At 39.5% G+C, this 17979-nt stretch overlaps 1 protein-coding gene across 1 annotated transcript in view; it reads left to right on the top strand.

Moving 5' to 3' along the window:
- LOC109422849 (zwei Ig domain protein zig-8-like) overlaps positions 1 to 17979 on the top strand; it is an 85798-nt gene that overhangs the window by 41966 nt on the left and 25853 nt on the right. Inside the window, exon 2 of the mRNA XM_062852925.1 lies at positions 9547 to 9930. Coding sequence (XP_062708909.1) covers positions 9547 to 9930 — 384 coding nt within the window. The remainder of the gene's footprint in view (positions 1 to 9546; positions 9931 to 17979) is intronic.

A 17979-nucleotide genomic window follows, 5' to 3' on the forward strand; every position in this document is an offset into this window, starting at 1 on the left:
CACATACACACACACATACACACACACAGACATCACCTCAATTCGTCGAGCTGAGTCGATTGGTATATGCGATTTGACCCTCCGGGCCTTCTATCGAAAAGTCATTTTTGGAGTGAACATATGTATAGCCTTTCCAGTACACTTAGTGTACGAGAAAGGCAAAAATGTAGTCGAGCTGCCAAGTTTCATCAATTAAAATGGGCGGTGTGCAGGACTGCTATATTGTAGGTTCCTCGTTATAGAAAAAGCAGGTGTTGGTTGTTAAAATACAACAAATGTTGTATGAAGTGCCAAAACAGAGAGTTGGCTCATTATGTACTTTCACAAATACGCAGTCTACTTCAAGCGCATAGAATCTGCTTCCAACAAAATATTCGTAAACCAGTATATAAAAGATCGCAATATATATTATGATTTCCGATTGATGCTTTGTAACTAAAAGGTTGTGACTGAGTATAGAATTAGCTGATGTTAAAATACACGTTTATGAAAAAAGGTTGCGCAAACTTATCGCAGACTGTTAGAAGACAGCTTCTACTATGACCAGGATTCAAGAATTTTGACCTACGCGAAGTTGTAAAGGAGACAACTACTTAATAAATGTGTTGGAAATGGAAGGGATGTAATTATTCAATAAACCTAATTATTAAAAAAGATGCTCAAAATCTCAAATTCAGATAAATTTCTTGCGAGAAAGGCAACATGGATATCGAAGGGATGGATATTATTTCAGATAAAAATTCAACCTACAAGTCATACAGTAAGCAACAAACATATAATTTTTAAAAAAATGCTTGAATTCCGGGATTAAATACAATCATACATTATTGAGAAAATGATATCTTGAAACGCACCAAAACTGGTACAAATCTCCAAGGGAATTATTTATTTGAGTTCAATTTTTACTAACAGTTTTCAGTCTTATCCAAAACCCCTTCTTTCAAAATATGAGCACAGATTACACTAGTTTACAAAATAAAACGAAAGTCGTGAACTTCTGTCAACGACCAAAATTTTTGAAGCACAATTTAGCGCTGATTTCGAAACCGACCTTCAAAAATTTTTAAGTAGAACAGTTTTTGAGTTTTAGCTCAATATCGAGTTTTACAACTTTTCGAAATATGTAATTTACCAAAATTCAAATATATTGCGTTTTGTTCAACCAATTTTAAATGTTTTTCCATAAATTAAAAGCTGAATACAATACAATTTGATCATCTGAATACAGGTTTTGCGTCAGATTGATGAATTTCAAGATATTGGCGAGTTTTGGGGACGATCTCCTTAAATTTTAGCGAGATTCTCATTTTTTTTTTGAAGAAATGTATTTTTTTAAATAAGAAAAACCCTATTTAAAAATTCTTTCTCGACGTTTATTTGGCATATCATGTGTAGGCGAGTTACAGTAAAAATTCCAGCTCAATCGGACCATTGATTACGGAGAATGAGATGTTTGAAGTGAGCGACTTTGCTTAAAAATAGAACAAAAATCGATTTCAAATCATCAACATTGTATGGGAAATCGAAAAAATTTCCGCTCTACTGTAATTTTTTTCTTTTGCCTTTTCGAACTCAGGGCATGATTCTACACCAAAAATGATCATCAGCTTATCGAGTTCAAATATGCTGTAAACTAGTGTTAGGGAACGTCCATAAATTACGTCACGCAAAAATCGACCATTTTCAACCCCCCCTCCCCCCTATGTCACGCTTTTTGTATGGAACCTCTAAAATTTTTGTATGGGTCGTCACACTTTGCTGAACCCCCCCTCCCCCATCAAAGCGTGACGTAATTTATGGACGTTCCCTTATTATACTGAATAAGATTTGCAATAACACTGTGGTAGCCGCGTGTGATAAGCACAAGAGTGTATAACGAACTGACTATTCGGCTGCTGCGCAGCAAAGCATGTACCGACCGTCGCCGCCGCACAGTTGCATGTATGCACACGATTGCAATGTATAAAGGTGTGTGGATAAGACACTCGTCACCACATCCCCCTTTCTTTATTCCACATTTGTCAATTAGTTCAAACATTTTTCAGGTGCAATTGTATATTAAAAACTGTACTCTAGTTAAATGACCTGAACACGATTCTGATTAACGAATAGAAATTGAGACTGATCAACAATAGAATGATTCAAACCAGTATTTTTTTACAATAAATTTTTGGTACTGTACGAGTTTCTAATTATTGCACCAGTCAGCATTTCATAATACCTATCGGGACAAATGTCAATCCTTTATTTCACTTGTGTCCTTCAATTCACTTGTGTTGTTGCTGAGGCAAGTCTTCTACTGTCTGTCTTCTCTTTCTCCTCCTCCACATTTCCCAAAAAACTACATATATTTTCGGTTTAAAAGATTAATTGTCAATCGATTCAAATTGACTCTTTTTTTTTTTTGCTGAATTTGTAGAGATATAATATTACTTCATATCGTTTGAGAAACAGGAACACCCACTGATACAATACAATAACTACAATTCTCTCCATTAATGAGCACTCAGAATATTCGGTTAAACTCGCACGCTCAAATGCATTATAAAAATGAAATCTATCTTACTGGACAAGTTGTTCCAAGATGGGATCTTACATCCAAAAGCAATCGTAGCATTTATGGAAGAACTCCAATCAACATCGATTCATTCATTCCCCATTGACTCACTGTTAGGTACGTATAAGTGGACTGCATTCTGCAACAGGTCACTGCTTCCCGTATTGATGAAAGGATTTTATGTGTCCACTCGAACCTGCAATTTACGTTTTCTCTCGGACCGCATGACCGCGAAACATTGATTGTGTATTTTGTCAGAACATTCAGGATTTTTTTTTCAACAGCATATAAAAGACACTGCAACCAGAGGTTGTACAGACTGAATGAGCACTATCATTAGGCAACGGAGAACACATATAACATCCAGTGGCCCGATTGACAATTTTCCGTTTGACGAAAAGTTTTCTTCAGCCGCCTGTCACCGCAATACTGCCCCACAGGAAAATAACGAGCCAACATCTCTGATTCCGCTGGTTCCCACTTCCAGCCGCCTCGTTGAATACAATAGCGGCGGCTCGTCGGCTTGGTTCCCCATGACAGCGCAACGTTTGTAAACAAACATAATTCCAGGAGCAAAAATCAAAAGCGGCGAAACTTATCTTCACAACCAATTTTTTTTTCACCTTTTTAAATCGTTAGTTTGCAAAACATGATTTTTAATTTCGCAATTATTTATTTAAAAATGAAATCGTAATAGTATCATCTCGTCTTCGTCACAGGAATAAAGTTTCCATAAAATTTATAATTGTTATTGATATGATTCAGCCACAGTCAATAATCGTTCCTGGATTTTGATGCTGACTTCTAAAACATGGCCGCGTGCCAAGAGGCTGGTTTTCTTCGACTGGAGCGGGAATCGAACCCACACACCTAGACGACTGACGCCGCTAGCCGCAAAGTCTCGAAGCCCATGGTTTGCAGTAAAAGCAATTATCTATGCTTGTCTCTATTTAGTATGTACCTGTCTTCTTTACTCGGGACTGTTATTATTTGATAGTGTATTGTCAATGCAGGATTTATTCACTCGAGTTCGTCTTGTACACTATTCGTTAGTTTCCACAGTTATCAAATTCCGAGCAGTTATATTTGACAAGTTATAATTTCTCACGTCCAACATGTCGGTAAACTGCTTCCAGTCGTCTGAAGATTCAAGTGCATTTGAATTCTTCTCAACTCCAAGAAAAAGTGCAGCCTGCTATGAATTAATAGTCCTATATATTGACTATTTCCTCGGAGTCGTTATAGCGTAATCATTCTAAAAAAACTCAGTCTGTCGTATTAGTCTCGTTATATAATATCTTAATAACCCAAGTGTTTCGATGTTGACAATTATACTAGCTCATCTCTACAGAATCCATGTAGGCATCCTCGCTGACGCATCCTTTGGGATTTTGTTTCCTTTGCTACCCTTCTAAGTAAATCAATCTCCATTTCACATTATAGTTATGAGTTCATCCACCTACACTACTACAAACCAGGTGATCCACAAATCGCAATTATTCTTTTAATTTGTTCTGAACAGTGGAATCAATTACAGCCAGCGCTTCTTGTATGCTTTCAGTATTTTTCATACTCTCAGCCAGTGAATTTAATCACAATTTTTCAATACACTGCAAAAATGAATACTTCTCCTTCGTCCTTCGGCTCTACATTTCCACTAGAACTTGGCCTCTCTCCCTTCAACTTATTTTCTTTGCGTACTTCCTTAGTTATTAATAGGAGAACAATTTCTTTGTATGCCATTGAAAGAATTTATATATTATTTAGCAGGCATAGCGATATACTAAGTCCAGAAAGTCGAGTCCTGACCGGAACGGAAATCGAACTGTCTTTGAATTGACGAACCAAAACTTTATCTTATAGACGAACTAAAAAAACCCGGACATCTACCAAAAGTTTCCATGTTTTTCAGAAAAAAAAATATTTTGAACTTGAGACTGATTCAAACTGAATTGAAGCCTTTCCATAAGGAACGTATTGCTCAAAACTTTACACAATATTAGTGATTGATATTAACACAAAACATTTATGCTTTGTCTGATACCTTAAATATGTTGCATTTTTTTTTATAGTTGTATATAAATGAAGTTTAAGTATTTTTTTTGCTTAGAAATACCTCATACCCAATTTATGACGACAATATAGTTGAATTATAGAAAGCGATTTCGAGGCTGCCATACTACTGTTCTATTACCTGTACAAGGGAGTAGATAAAATAATGAGAATTGGTAGGCTATTCCTTATTTTGTTTAGAAACTCTTTTTTTTTTTTACAGCGGCATCCAATGTAAATTATTTTTATACAGAAGCATTCATATTTTTTTTTCATGTAACAGTTGATTCAGTCACAACTTTCTATTTGTTCTCAGTGAATTTAATCACAGTTCTTGCAGTACGCTCTAAATGAGTACAATCACGTTTCATTTTTTTTACACTAGTATTCTTCTCTGTATTTTAGTGAATTTAATCACACCGTTCTATGTACTCTATCAGTCAGTTGGACTAAGCTGATCAGTGAATTTAATCACAACTGCTTCATGCACTTCCATTGCCTTAATGAATTCCCTACCATCACACCATCAGTGAATTAAATCACATGTCATCCTGTCATTTACAAGTGAATCTAATCACAGTATCTTCCACGTACTTACAGTGAATTCAATCACAGCTCAATGTGCTCTCTGTAACATTCTGTTCCTCACATTATCAGTGAATTTAATCACATATGTTACCGTAGTCTCCGAGTGAATTCAATCACAGTAATCTCCAACTGCCTTTGGTTATGTAATCACCGTGTCTTTTTGAGCAGTGAACTTAATCACAACTCGAACAAAACCCATTCCATGCACTGTTGATGTTTCGAAGTTCATCATTATGAAAAGACAAAACTGCAAAATTGAAATCGACACACTGAAAAGCGCGTCCATAGCTTTGTTTTTTTTTTTTTTTATTTGTACCTATATCTCGAGTCAGCCGATAACAATGATTGCCAGCTAAGTGTTGCGTAGGTTTTCAATTGGTGCTGCACCCTAAGAAATGTTATTCTAATTTCAGTGAGATGGAAGAGGTGTATCAGTTCTGCATCAGCATCTGTTTTGGCAACTATACCTTATGACAGTCCTAGCAACATAGCTCAACGAGCATTAGTTAAAGTGCTTTACACGATTTTTCTATTATTACAAAAAACAAGATTTGGGAAAAGCGGCCATAATTCATGTAACCAATCCATCAATTAAATAAGGACTGAGATTGAAAGAATTGAAAGCTTGATCCAACGTCAGTACATAAAATAACAGCACAGCACAACAGATTTGTTAAAAAAACGTTTCAGAAATACCGTGAATATCTGATCATTGTGTGCGCTGTCCCATTTATGGCGTTGAACAATATTGACCCGAAAAGCCGTAGGGGAGAAGTGGAGTTTTTTTTCGAAACGATTAGCATCTCGATCATTAACGTTATTCGTCCAATGAAACGATATATTCAACGGTTGTGCGAATCATGACCTTCAGAAGAAACCACAATTCAAAAAGGATTTAAGTTAACCTAGCAAATGTCTTACATAGAACACACATGTACATATTTTTCACGAACCTTTGAATTTGTCCACGCTCGGAAATGTAAAATGTAGCTAAATGCCGCATGCTCATGACTATCTTAAAAGGTATGCAGGAGAACGGCCGCTGCCGCTGAGTTGTACGATGAACACAGCATCCAGTAAATGTCAAAACTGGTAGGATACAACAGTGGGGTAACACGGCTGTCAAACTCGGTACATCGCCGCTCCACCCATCATCATTTTTGGTACGGCGCGTTTTGGTACCCACTTTCTGGTCGGTTTACTCTAACTTGCTCTTGATTTTCGGGTGTGTGTCTCGTGTGTTGCTAGTGCTTATTTCAGAAATTACACATTTTAAACGAAATCGTTGTTTTTGATGATTGTTTCTCTTTCTTTATCACTTTGCACGATATTATATGTAGCAGCGAAGCAGCGTCGATGTTTCCAGCGCATTTTTTCCATGAATTAAGCAATCAAAACAAAACATTGAACGCCATGTTGAATTGAATGCTGGGTAGATGATTCTGGCCCTTCGTCATCCCCCTGGGATACAATGACTTGAATAATCTGTAACATTCGCAAAGAATGCTCGACAGTAGCAGTTTTTTGTAAAACCACTCTTAAGCTAATCCTTTCAGAAGTTTATCGATGTCATTAGTGAATTCAATCACATTTCCTCACATTCAGATTTTTTTTACAGCTTAAGTGAATTTAATCACGATACCATCGAAGCTCTTCATGACATTAATCACTTTGTCATGCGTTATTCACTGCGTTACTATGTCTATTCCTATTTCAAAATGCTAATCTACATCTGCAAGTTTATCTGCATTTCTCTCGTGATACATGGATACGACATAATTTTCAGCATCTCACATTTCTAAAACTACAACTTTACAAAGTATTCCAAATGCATTTAAAACAAATCTCGGAAAGCTTTGGAAACCAAGTAGCCATAGTAAAATCAATCAGTATTAAAATGTTTTTGCATACAAACCTTTTAGTACAACTTTCAACACGGCTTTACGCCAGTGTATCGAAGGAACATCAACGCAAAGATTTTATTTCACTCACCTTTCCATTATTACACAAAGCCACAACGCTTTCCCAATAAATCACTTTGCATTACCTGCAATTCACACATAACAGCCATCCCATCCGCCGTTTCTTCGCTCACCTGCTTACCCGCAATGCAACACACTCACTATAGAACGCTTTTTTTTCGCACCGCATGCAGAAAACAATGCGTCAAGGTCACCACCTTCGCACAAAGCCGGAACAAAGCGGTCGCGGCGTCGTATCACCACTTTTCCGTTGTTCACTGTGAAGCAAATCAAAATCTTCTGTTTCTTCATATATTGATTTTCTCTTTTGCTCTATTCGCATTTGTTTTCACTAAAATCAATGATCAACAGAACTGCACCACTGCGTCAACACCAGCACAACATTATTTCTTTCTTCATTCAATTTTTCTTTGATTCAACAGCTTCCATTGAATATAACACAGAATATAACGAAAATGATTAAATTCACTGATGCATTGACGTTAACAATAAAATTACAAATTACTAATTGACCGATACTCAAACGAAATTTAATCAACGAAATAAATAAGATCTGCTTTATCCGCAAATCATTCAACTCTTTTTTTTTCATCCTCGTCGCCACTTGTGGTAGCCGCGTGTGATAAGCACAAGAGTGTATAACGAACTGACTATTCGGCTGCTGCGCAGCAAAGCATGTACCGACCGTCGCCGCCGCACAGTTGCATGTATGCACACGATTGCAATGTATAAAGGTGTGTGGATAAGACACTCGTCACCACAAACACCATAGACATAAACAAAATATTGCGATGATTTACAGAAGTGCAAAAAACCGATGGTACGGATAGAATAGAGACCACTGGTGCGGAAAGGCGACCGATCATTATTTTACTCACATTGAAACGAACGACCGGTGCGAAAATGAGTGGATAACGAAATTAAAAATCGTTAACGACGTGGTGTTGCGTGTGTAGTATGAAGCCCACGAGTGGGCTTGGTCTTAGCTGAAAAATGACGCTCCGTTTACTAAATTACGCTAGACATTCCTCCTAGTCAAAATCAACGCATGCAAACGACGGAATCCATGCATAGCATGTAGAAAAAAAATGATGCTGGCTGTTGAAAAGCGCACACTTTTCCTGGCGCCTCCCGATGATGTGCGAAAAGATTTATGTGCTCTGTGACGTCTAAGTGAAAATGGTTAGGAATACAACATAGTCACACACATGTTCCAGCATGACGACCGTAAGGAGCGTGCTGCTGCATTCCCAACTGTCCGCTTGCCTAGAGCTACGGACAGAAGCGACGATGGATGGATGCGGCGGAGCTATTTACTCCATCGTTACCCCCAGGCTAATAAAATTCCTACGCGCTGAGATTGTTAGCTGTGTGAACGAGCAATTTATTATCGATAGAGTAAGGGCAAGAGTTGTCGTGGGATAAGTGAGGGGATTGAAGTTTTAGAGCACAAATCAAGGTATTTCTTTCGGTTGCCAACCATCATGAATAAGTCTTTTACTCCAAAAAATAAGAAATAAAAAAAACTAATACAGATTTCTAAAAAAAAGTGTTGGTGTTAGGCAATCAATTTGTAAATTTGCGATAATGTTAACGAACAACAAATGAGTGAGGTTGATGATTAACCTGGGCTTGTTAGGGGAATATCTGTAAGGGAACGTTCAAAAATTACGTCCAACATTTGGGGGAGGGGGGGGGTCTAGAAAAGTGTGACAGTACGTGTATTGGGTATAGGGAAATTGCGTGACAGAGGGGGGAGGGGGGGTCTAGAAATCCCGAAAAACGATGGACGTAATTTTTGAATCTTCCCTAAATAAAAAGAAAATCGGGTTAAGTACGGTTCCTTTGAATTCCACTAAGAATTTGCATCCTTTGACAGATACGTATTTCGACCTCAACTGTAAGGTCGTCTTCAGTGTCTTGTACTTGACTCGACTGAGTGAGAATAGAAATAAATTTGAAATCTATTTTTTTATTTTGGGACATAAAAGGCACATAAAAATATCTCAAAAAGCTTGCTGAATAATGTAAACTTATATTTCAAGCGATTTGATGTTCGTAAAACATATAACTCCTAGCGATTTGAATGGTCAAATCAATTTCAAAAATATGTACCTATGTTGAAAAAGTCAAACTACATATCGCTAAAACTAATTTTATATTGAGCGCCAAATTCAGTTGAACAAGTTGCAATCATTGAATACTACATCAGTTACGGAACTGCACCTGCTCTACTATTTCGCATCATAACTCTATAAGTAAACACAGTGTGTCATAAGAAAATATATTACACTACTGTCTCATATTCAATCCGTTCAAGTTGCATGCGTCATAACATCTTGCTTTTTTGTCTATCTCTCTCCTCAGATCTGACCGATGGCATGTACTACTCAAATCATCAACGGATAGAAGAGATTTCGAAGCCCATTCCACAACCACCGGATCCTCACATAATAGCATCAATGTCGAAAAACGCCACAGTTCGGCGGGGTGATCCGGCCTTTCTGAGTTGCGTTGTGGAAAATCTGGGCAAGTACACGGTATCCTGGATATCGCAAAGGGACCTGCGGATCCTCACAATCGATCGCATCACCTACACGGCGGACGAAAGGTTTCAGTCTCTCCACAATGCCGACACAAACAAGTGGATTCTGCACATCAAATGGACCGAACGGAAAGACACCGGTATCTACGAGTGCCAGATTTCCACGATGCCCGTCAGGAGTTTGGCGCTCTATCTGATCGTGCTAAGTGAGTTTAACTAATAGCCCGTGCATGACTGCTAAGACGAGCACCTAAATCGCCACGCAGATAGAAATAGACATTTATTAGTGGCAATTTATGTGTCGTTATGTCTAATAATAAGCAAACCCAAACAGGTTTAGTGTGTCACAAGCGGCAAGTGATCGGCAAGGTTTTCATAAGCATGATTTATGCTGTTCCTTTTGTGACGCAGGGGTGGTTAAGAGTGTTGATCTGCTACTCATTTTTTGTTATACAAATCATCACATACCTAGTGGTTATTTACCAGTGATCAAGAGCATTTCACCAGAGTTTTTGACATCTGTTTTTACAGCTATGAGGCTTTACATTACATCACGTAAGGCAAGCTTTTACCACTCTAGTAGAGACCAACAAGCCAAGTCTCTTTAATAAAGACAAATCAATCAATCAATCATTTTGATGAGTTCAGCCTTACCATCCTTTACCTTTGTTTTGAGCTGGTAGATACAATTCATAACTGTCTTCAGTGTGGGAGTTGGTTCGCCCCCGTGCACTGCTACGCTGCTGATGAAGTAATTTCTTCTGCTGCCTTGGTTCTCTGTGGCCAAGGATGGGAACAATCACTTGCAAAGAGTTACACTCACTTGCTATTTCCTCAGCTTAGAAGTGTGTAGTCAAAAAATGATGTGTGAACGACTTTTGCCTTGTGGTTTTATCTAAAACTTTGCCGAAAAGAGTAGGGGTCGCACACGTATACCGAAGCCGTGAGGGAGCTGCAAAGGCAACTCTCCACGAGGTGAATGTAAATTACCCGAGCAGAGGAGAATACCAAGTTAATAACTACGAAATCACATAACCTGTTTTTATATCTTGTTTTGTTACTTTTAATTATCAAAGCATAGCTTTTCCATAACAAATTTTGTTGGACAATCTCATTTTGTTATAATAAAGCTATTGATATACATTAACTAAATTACACTTAAATAACATGTTTTGTTGTACTATTGATCAACTTATCAGCAATAATACAACAGTAACAAATTTTGAAATCACAGCAACAATTCGACGATTATGACCTGTCCTATTGTGTTGTTCCATTTTTGTATTCAGGTTAGAAGGAAATTTTTGAACGACTCCTTTTAAGAATTCCTTAAATAATTTTCGGATAAGCACTTGGAAGTTCTGGAGGAACCTTTCGATAAATCCCTGGAGAAGTCTTCAAGAGAACTCCTGGTGCAATTTTCTTAGTAATTCCGAAGGTAATTCTTCTGAGCAATGTTTAGAATTCTTGGCAAAATCTTTTGAAAAACACCTGGAGAAACTAGGGCTTCCAATCCCGGGATGAATTTCCCGGGAAATGAAATTTCCCGGGATTCCCGAATCCCAGGAACCAAAACTTGTTTCCCGGGTTTCCCAAACTTACGGTTTTTTTTCTATTGTGTATTTTTTTGTCAAGTGTTAAATGAGAGGCCGGATCACAACGTCCGAGGCCATGCTGTCCCTATCGTGAAGTCACGTTTTTTGCGGAGTTTGGATGCGTCATAATATTCTATTAGCCTTCTTTTCTTGGACTTACTTCGTGGCGTATTTGCATGTTCGGACGTTATGCCACGGAAAAATGCGCCATAAAGTCCTGGGATGTTATGGCTTCGAACGTTATGATACTGCGCCGCTAAATGACCAGTTTAGAATAAGAAGTCAATAATTAATAGGCCTTTTCATGTGACAGATCCGTGCATGCATTTGTTTACAAATCTTGAACAACAGCTGCTAACAAGAACGTGTCATCTTCATAGAAGAACTGTCAAACGCCCGAACAATCAGCTGATTTAAGACGTCAAATGAAAAGGCCCATTTAGGCGCAGGTGTATTATATGGTCCGAAGCCATAATGAACCAGGACTTAATGGCGGTTTTTTTGTGGCATAACGTCCGATCGTGCAGGTGCGCCACTAAGTCCTAGTAAAGAAAGCACATTGGATATTTTGACGCACCTGAGTTTTTTGACGTTATTTCACAAGAAAAAAAGGCGAAATAACGACCGGGACATTATGGCCCCGGACGTTATGATCCGGCTCCATTGATTCGGAGCGCGCAAAGAGATTTTCACCCGGGTGAAAACACTCCAGTGAATTTCACTTTGAACGGCCCGTGCGGCTCTGTGGTGCAGTTTTTTGACAGTTCGAAATGACACTTAGGATATTTCAACATCCTTCGATCTGATAAGATAAAAAGATTTTTATTTTACGATGTGTTTGATGGTGTAAATCCAAAGAGCAAAATTTTCAGGCGCTCACTGCGGACAAGCTTGACAGCAATACAGCGCTTGCTAATTAGACGATCAGATGGGTTTCACTGTGACTTCGGATTCTCTCGCCAAAATTTTTATGGTTTTTTTTCTTTAGCAGTTCTTGTAAGCTGTAGTTATTTTTTTGTAATAGGAAATGAAAAAAATATTATATCTGATTAACGACTTTCATTAAAATACATACATTTTTCGCTAAAAAACAAAATTTCCTTATTTCTCGGGATCCCGGGAAATCCGGGAAATGGGTATATTTTTTCCCGTTTCCCGGGAAGCTGAATCCCGGGAAATTTGGAAGCTCTAATTCGGAAAAACTCCTGATGAAATCCTCAAAGAAATTTTCAGAGAAATTTTAAGTTGAACTTCAGGACTAATGATCACAGGAAATTCTGAAGAAATCCTTGAAGGGATACTATGCAGGATTCTGGAGGAATTTCTAGAGGAGTCTTTGAAAATCCATGAAAGATTCCGTCGAAGAACTCTCGGAGAAATTTCTGGAATATTTTTGAAGTAATTTATGGAAAAGTTTATGATCAAATCTGTCGACGAATTTCTTTTTTTTTTTGTCTAGTTCGTTTATTTGGGGCTCAATCGCGTATAACGCTTTACGGAGCCGAGGATCTTTCTTTGTACTTAATAGTATACATTATACAGAGTAATAACTTTTTAATGATATCTGTTAGTAATGGGTGGAAGCCAGGGTACTCGTGGCAGCTCGAGGTTAGAAGGTCACATTTTGAGGGATGGACAGGGTAAGGATTGGGCCAAAGGTTTCACTGCTGCTCATCCGGGGGTGAATCGCATCTTGCTAGCGTATTCGGTGCCTTGTGGTGTTGGTACCAACTTGTTGTGGGACTTGGTCTTCCGGATGGCCAGGAGCAGCTTGGTAACACAAAGAGGACAAAACGGAGAAAAAAAACTGGAGAAGAAAACACAAGCAAATTAAACTTTTATACCAGCAGAGCGAAGAAAGTCGAAAATACATCCCATGTATGTGACATCGCGGGTCCCCAACACATCTCTCACAAGAACAAAGGGTTGTCTACTCGGGCCTCAAGGGTATCCAAAAGTAGCGCTCTGGAGGCGTCATTATCCGGGCATTGCCAAACTACGTGGTCGATGTCATCATAACCGGAACCGCACTCAGTACAAACATTGCTCAACGCGAGGTTAATCCTGTGTAAATGCGCGTCTAGCGAGTAATGGTTGGACATAAGTCTTGACATCACGCGAATGAAATTGCGACTTACATCCAGACCATACCACCACACTCGCAAAGAAACATTAGGAATAATGGAATGTAACCACCGTCCCAGCTGGCCATCTCGCCAATCATTTTGCCAACTTTGAAGAGAACTCTGGCGAACAAAATGGAAAAATTCATCATGTGAAATTCTTCTATCATAGATCTCACCTTCCTGTGCGCCCACCTTTGCGAGAGAGTCCGCCTTCTCATTGCCATGAATTGAGCAATGTGAGGGGACCCATACAAAGGTAATCTTGTATGATCTTTCGACCAGTGCACCCATCTGCTCCCTTATTTTTGTAAGAAAGTAAGATGGATGTTTTACAGGTTTCATCGACCGGAGTGCCTCAATCGAACTAAGGCTATCCGAGAAGATGAAGAAATGGTCTACGGGCATGTTTGAAATCATCCCCAAAGCGAAGTTGATTGCTGCCAGCTCAGCAACATAAACCGAACAAGGTTCCTGAAGTTTGCGGAAGGCGGTGAAATTTTCATTGAAGACACCGAAACCAGTGGATCCATTTATGCGAGACCCATCAGTGAAGAATCTCTTACAGGAATTGACATTTTGGTACTTTTCGTTAAAAATGCGAGGAATAGATATACATCGAAGTTGATCTGGTATTCCATGAATAGCTTGTTTCATGGACAGATCGTATTTAACAGAGGAACTGTCATTAGTGAAGTGTACACGGGGAGGATTATAACTTGGTAGGCTTACGTCAGATGACATGTAGAACAGATAGATTCTCATGAATTTTGATTGAGTGTTCAGACTGAGCATTTCTTCGAAGTTTTCAATGACAAGTGTGTTGCTCACTCCACACTTGATAAGTAACCTTAGCGAGAGCTCCCAGAATCGGTTCTGGAGAGGTTTCACCCCTGCCAGGACCTCAAGGCTCGCATTATGCGTTGAGTGCATACAGCCGAGAGCAATACGCAAACAACGGTATTGAATTCGTTCCAACTTTATTAGGTGGCAGTTTGCTGCTGAGTGGAAGCAGAAAGAGCCATACACAATAACAGAGAGAATAGTCGTTTTGTAAAGTTTTATGAGGTCTTCCGGGTGAGCACCCCACCATGTTCCGGTAATTGTGCGTAGAAAATTGATCCTTTGTTGACATTTTTGCACCAAATACTTGATTTGGGTACCCCAAGTGCCTTTTGAATCAAACCAGACCCCAAGGTATTTCGAAGTCAAAGACTGGTCGATTTCTATTCCCAAAAGATTGAGTTTCAGTTGGGCTGGGTTCCGCTTTCTAGAAAACACAACCAATTGAGTTTTTTGCGGAGCAAACTCGATCCCTAAATCTCTTGCCCAGATTGACAGATTATTTAGAGAATTTTGCAATGGTCTTTGCAACATTTCTGCATGTGGGCCTTTTAGAGAAACCACAGCATCATCTGCAAGTTGTCTTAGCGTGCATTGTCCTTCCAAGCAACTATCAATGTCTTTCACGTAAAAATTATAAAGCAAGGGACTTAAACATGAGCCTTGGGGTAGGCCCATGTAACTAATTCTGGAAGTTGTCAGTTGTCCGAGATTGAAACTCATATGTTTTTCTGACAACAAATTATACAAGAAATTATTCAAAATTCCTGGAAGTCCACTATTGCGCAGTTTTTCTGACAATATTCCTATGGAAACTGAATCAAAGGCGCCCATCCAAGAAAACTGAAGCCAGTTGCTCCTTTTCCGCAAAGGCCAGTTGAATATCTGTTGAAAGCAACGCTAGACAATCGTTTGTTCCTTTGCCCTTGCGAAACCCGAACTGTGTATTTGAAAGCAAGTTATTCGATTCGACCCAATGATCGAGTCGTGATAGGATCATTTTTTCCAACAATTTCCTTAAACATGATAACATAGCAATTGGGCGGTATGAATTATGATCAGACGCTGGTTTACCAGGCTTTTGAATAGCTATTACTTTGACCTGTCTCCATTCATGCGGAACGATGTTGTTCTCCATGAATGAGTTGAACAGGTCCAGTAATCGTCTTTTCGCGATATCTGGGAGATTCTTTAGAAGATTGAACTTGATCATATCGCTTCCCGGAGCGGAATTGTTTGATGAAAGAAGAGCCATAGAAAGTTCCAGCATAGTGAAGGGTCTGTCCAGAGAACCGTCTCTTGGGGATGTTTCCCAAGAAATCGGTTGTGCTGGGACTGAGTCTGGGCAGACCTTTTTCGCGAAGCTGAATATCCAACGGTTGGAGTATTCGTCACTCTCATTAGAAGAAGAGCGGTTTCGCATGTTGCGAGCCACTCTCCAAAGCGTTGTCATTGAAGTTTCTCTTGAGAGACCCTCAATGAAGTGTCGCCAATAACTACGCTTCTTCGCTTTCAGCAGGTTTCTCAGGTGTCTTTCGAGCTTTGCGTACTCTTGATAAAGATCTGAGGTACCGTGCCTACGAAAAGTTTTGAAAGCATCAGATTTTTTAAGATACAACTGGGTGCAATCATCATCCCAGCCTAGTGTGGCTGGTCTTCTTTTGAAGGTTGCACTTGGAACACGTCGTTTTTGTGATTCTAATGCACTCTTATATATCAGTTCAGACAGGAATCGATACTCATCCAAAGGTGGGAGGGGATTGAATGATTCGATGCCAAAAGATACCGCTTCTGCATACTTTTGCCAATCGATATTCCTTGTGAGGTCAAAAGGAACCTGAATTGGATGGTCTGACCTTTCACTATTATGCTTTATGGTGGTTATAATGGGTAAGTGATCAACACCATGAGGATCCTCGATTACCTTCCACAAGCAATCGAATGATAGTGAACTTGACCCCAGTGATAGGTCGAGACGACTTTCTTTGCCGTCAGATGCAATACGTGTCACTTCACCTGTATTTAAAATGTTCAAATTGAAATCGTCGCACAAATCATAGAAAATGGCCGCTCTATTATCGTCATATGGTTCGCCCCACCCTGTACCATGCGCGTTCATATCACCCAGAATTAAAACTGGATGTGATAGTGCAGAAACCGCATTCCAAAGATGACGGCGGTTAATTGAAATTCTTGGAGGAATGTAAACGGAAGCTACGCAAAGTTCTTTACCCTTTACGTTTATTTGGCAAGCGACGATTTCTACGCCAGGATGAGTCGCGATTGGAATTCTATAAAATGAGTAAGTCTTTTTGATCCCCAAAAGAACTCCCCCATAATGGTCATCTCTATCCTGGCGTATAATGTTAAAATCGTGGAAGTTGAGTTCATCTTCAGAAGAAAGCCATGTTTCACAAAGGGCAAATATATCACAATCAGAGTTGTGAATCAAAAACTTAAACAGGTCTAATTTAGGTTTTAGACTATGACAGTTCCACTGTAGCACAGTGATCATATCTTGTACCTCACTTGATGAATTATCCATCGAAAGATATGATCGCAGCAAGGAGGGGCCATGATTGTGTCAGATTCCGAAGATATTCTTCTACTGTAGGTATAAACATATCAATAATGCCTCTAAATGTTTCTGGAAGGCTGAGGGCATTATATAAGCGATCCACGAGAACCCTAAAAGTAAACAGTCCTCGCTTGGGTCTAGGAGGCTTGCTTGAACTGCGAGGAACTTTGGTAGCTTTTTTCTTGCTACCTTGTCGATTATTTCTCTTTGAAGTGTATTTAACAGGCGGAGACGGGGGTGACAGGTTCTTGCTACAACATGGATCTGAAGCTAGAGGAACCTGATTCTTCGGAGTTTTTAAGTTTACCCCGTCTCCTTTAACATTAGGCAAACTTTTGAGGGAAGACTTTAAAAAGACCTTTCGGCGCAATCCCGGGGAAGATGATGACTTCCTTTTTCCAGGTGCGTGTACCTCCGAAAGAGATCCACCCTCATCAGTTTCGCCATCGTCCTGATCATCGGAAGACAACTCCTGATAGGGATTTTCAACTGGGACAGCTGATTCAGACACGGAATCTGGTGTTTTAAAAGATTTCACCATCTCCGCATATGTCTGTTTGGAGCGCTTTATGATAGAGCGACTCTCATTTCGAATGCGTCTTTTGTAAGCCGGGCAAACTTGCAAGTCGTGTGGATCTCCGTCACAGTAGCTACATTTTTCCGCTTCCTGTGTGCAAGAGTCCTCCAAATGAGCTTGGTTGCATTTGCCACAACGGGGCTTGTTGTCGCAAAAGCTATCACTGTGACCAAACTGCTTGCATTTGGTACAATTAAAAACCTTCGGTCTAAAAAGATGCACTGGGTAAAAACCACCATCAATTACAACAAATTCCGGGAGGACGGAACCTGGAAAAGTCACTCGAAAAAACGCTGAAGGCGAGTACACCTTTTTATTTCCTTCCATGGAAACCTTAGATAAGCGTTTACAGTCTAGGATAGCCACATCAGGAATTGACCTATTTTTGAATCGACCAAAGCCGGTCTTGATGTCCTCACATGTCAGCATTTCGTCGAGGATCTTCCCTTCCACCTCCACTTCTCGTGCTGGCACATAGACCGCGTATTCAACAGTAAACGCTTCGTGTTGAGCAATTTCATTTGCTGCTTTGTAGCTAG

The sequence above is a fragment of the Aedes albopictus genome, chromosome 2, assembly GCF_035046485.1.
Source record: "Aedes albopictus strain Foshan chromosome 2, AalbF5, whole genome shotgun sequence".
Lineage (NCBI taxonomy): Eukaryota > Metazoa > Arthropoda > Insecta > Diptera > Culicidae > Aedes > Aedes albopictus.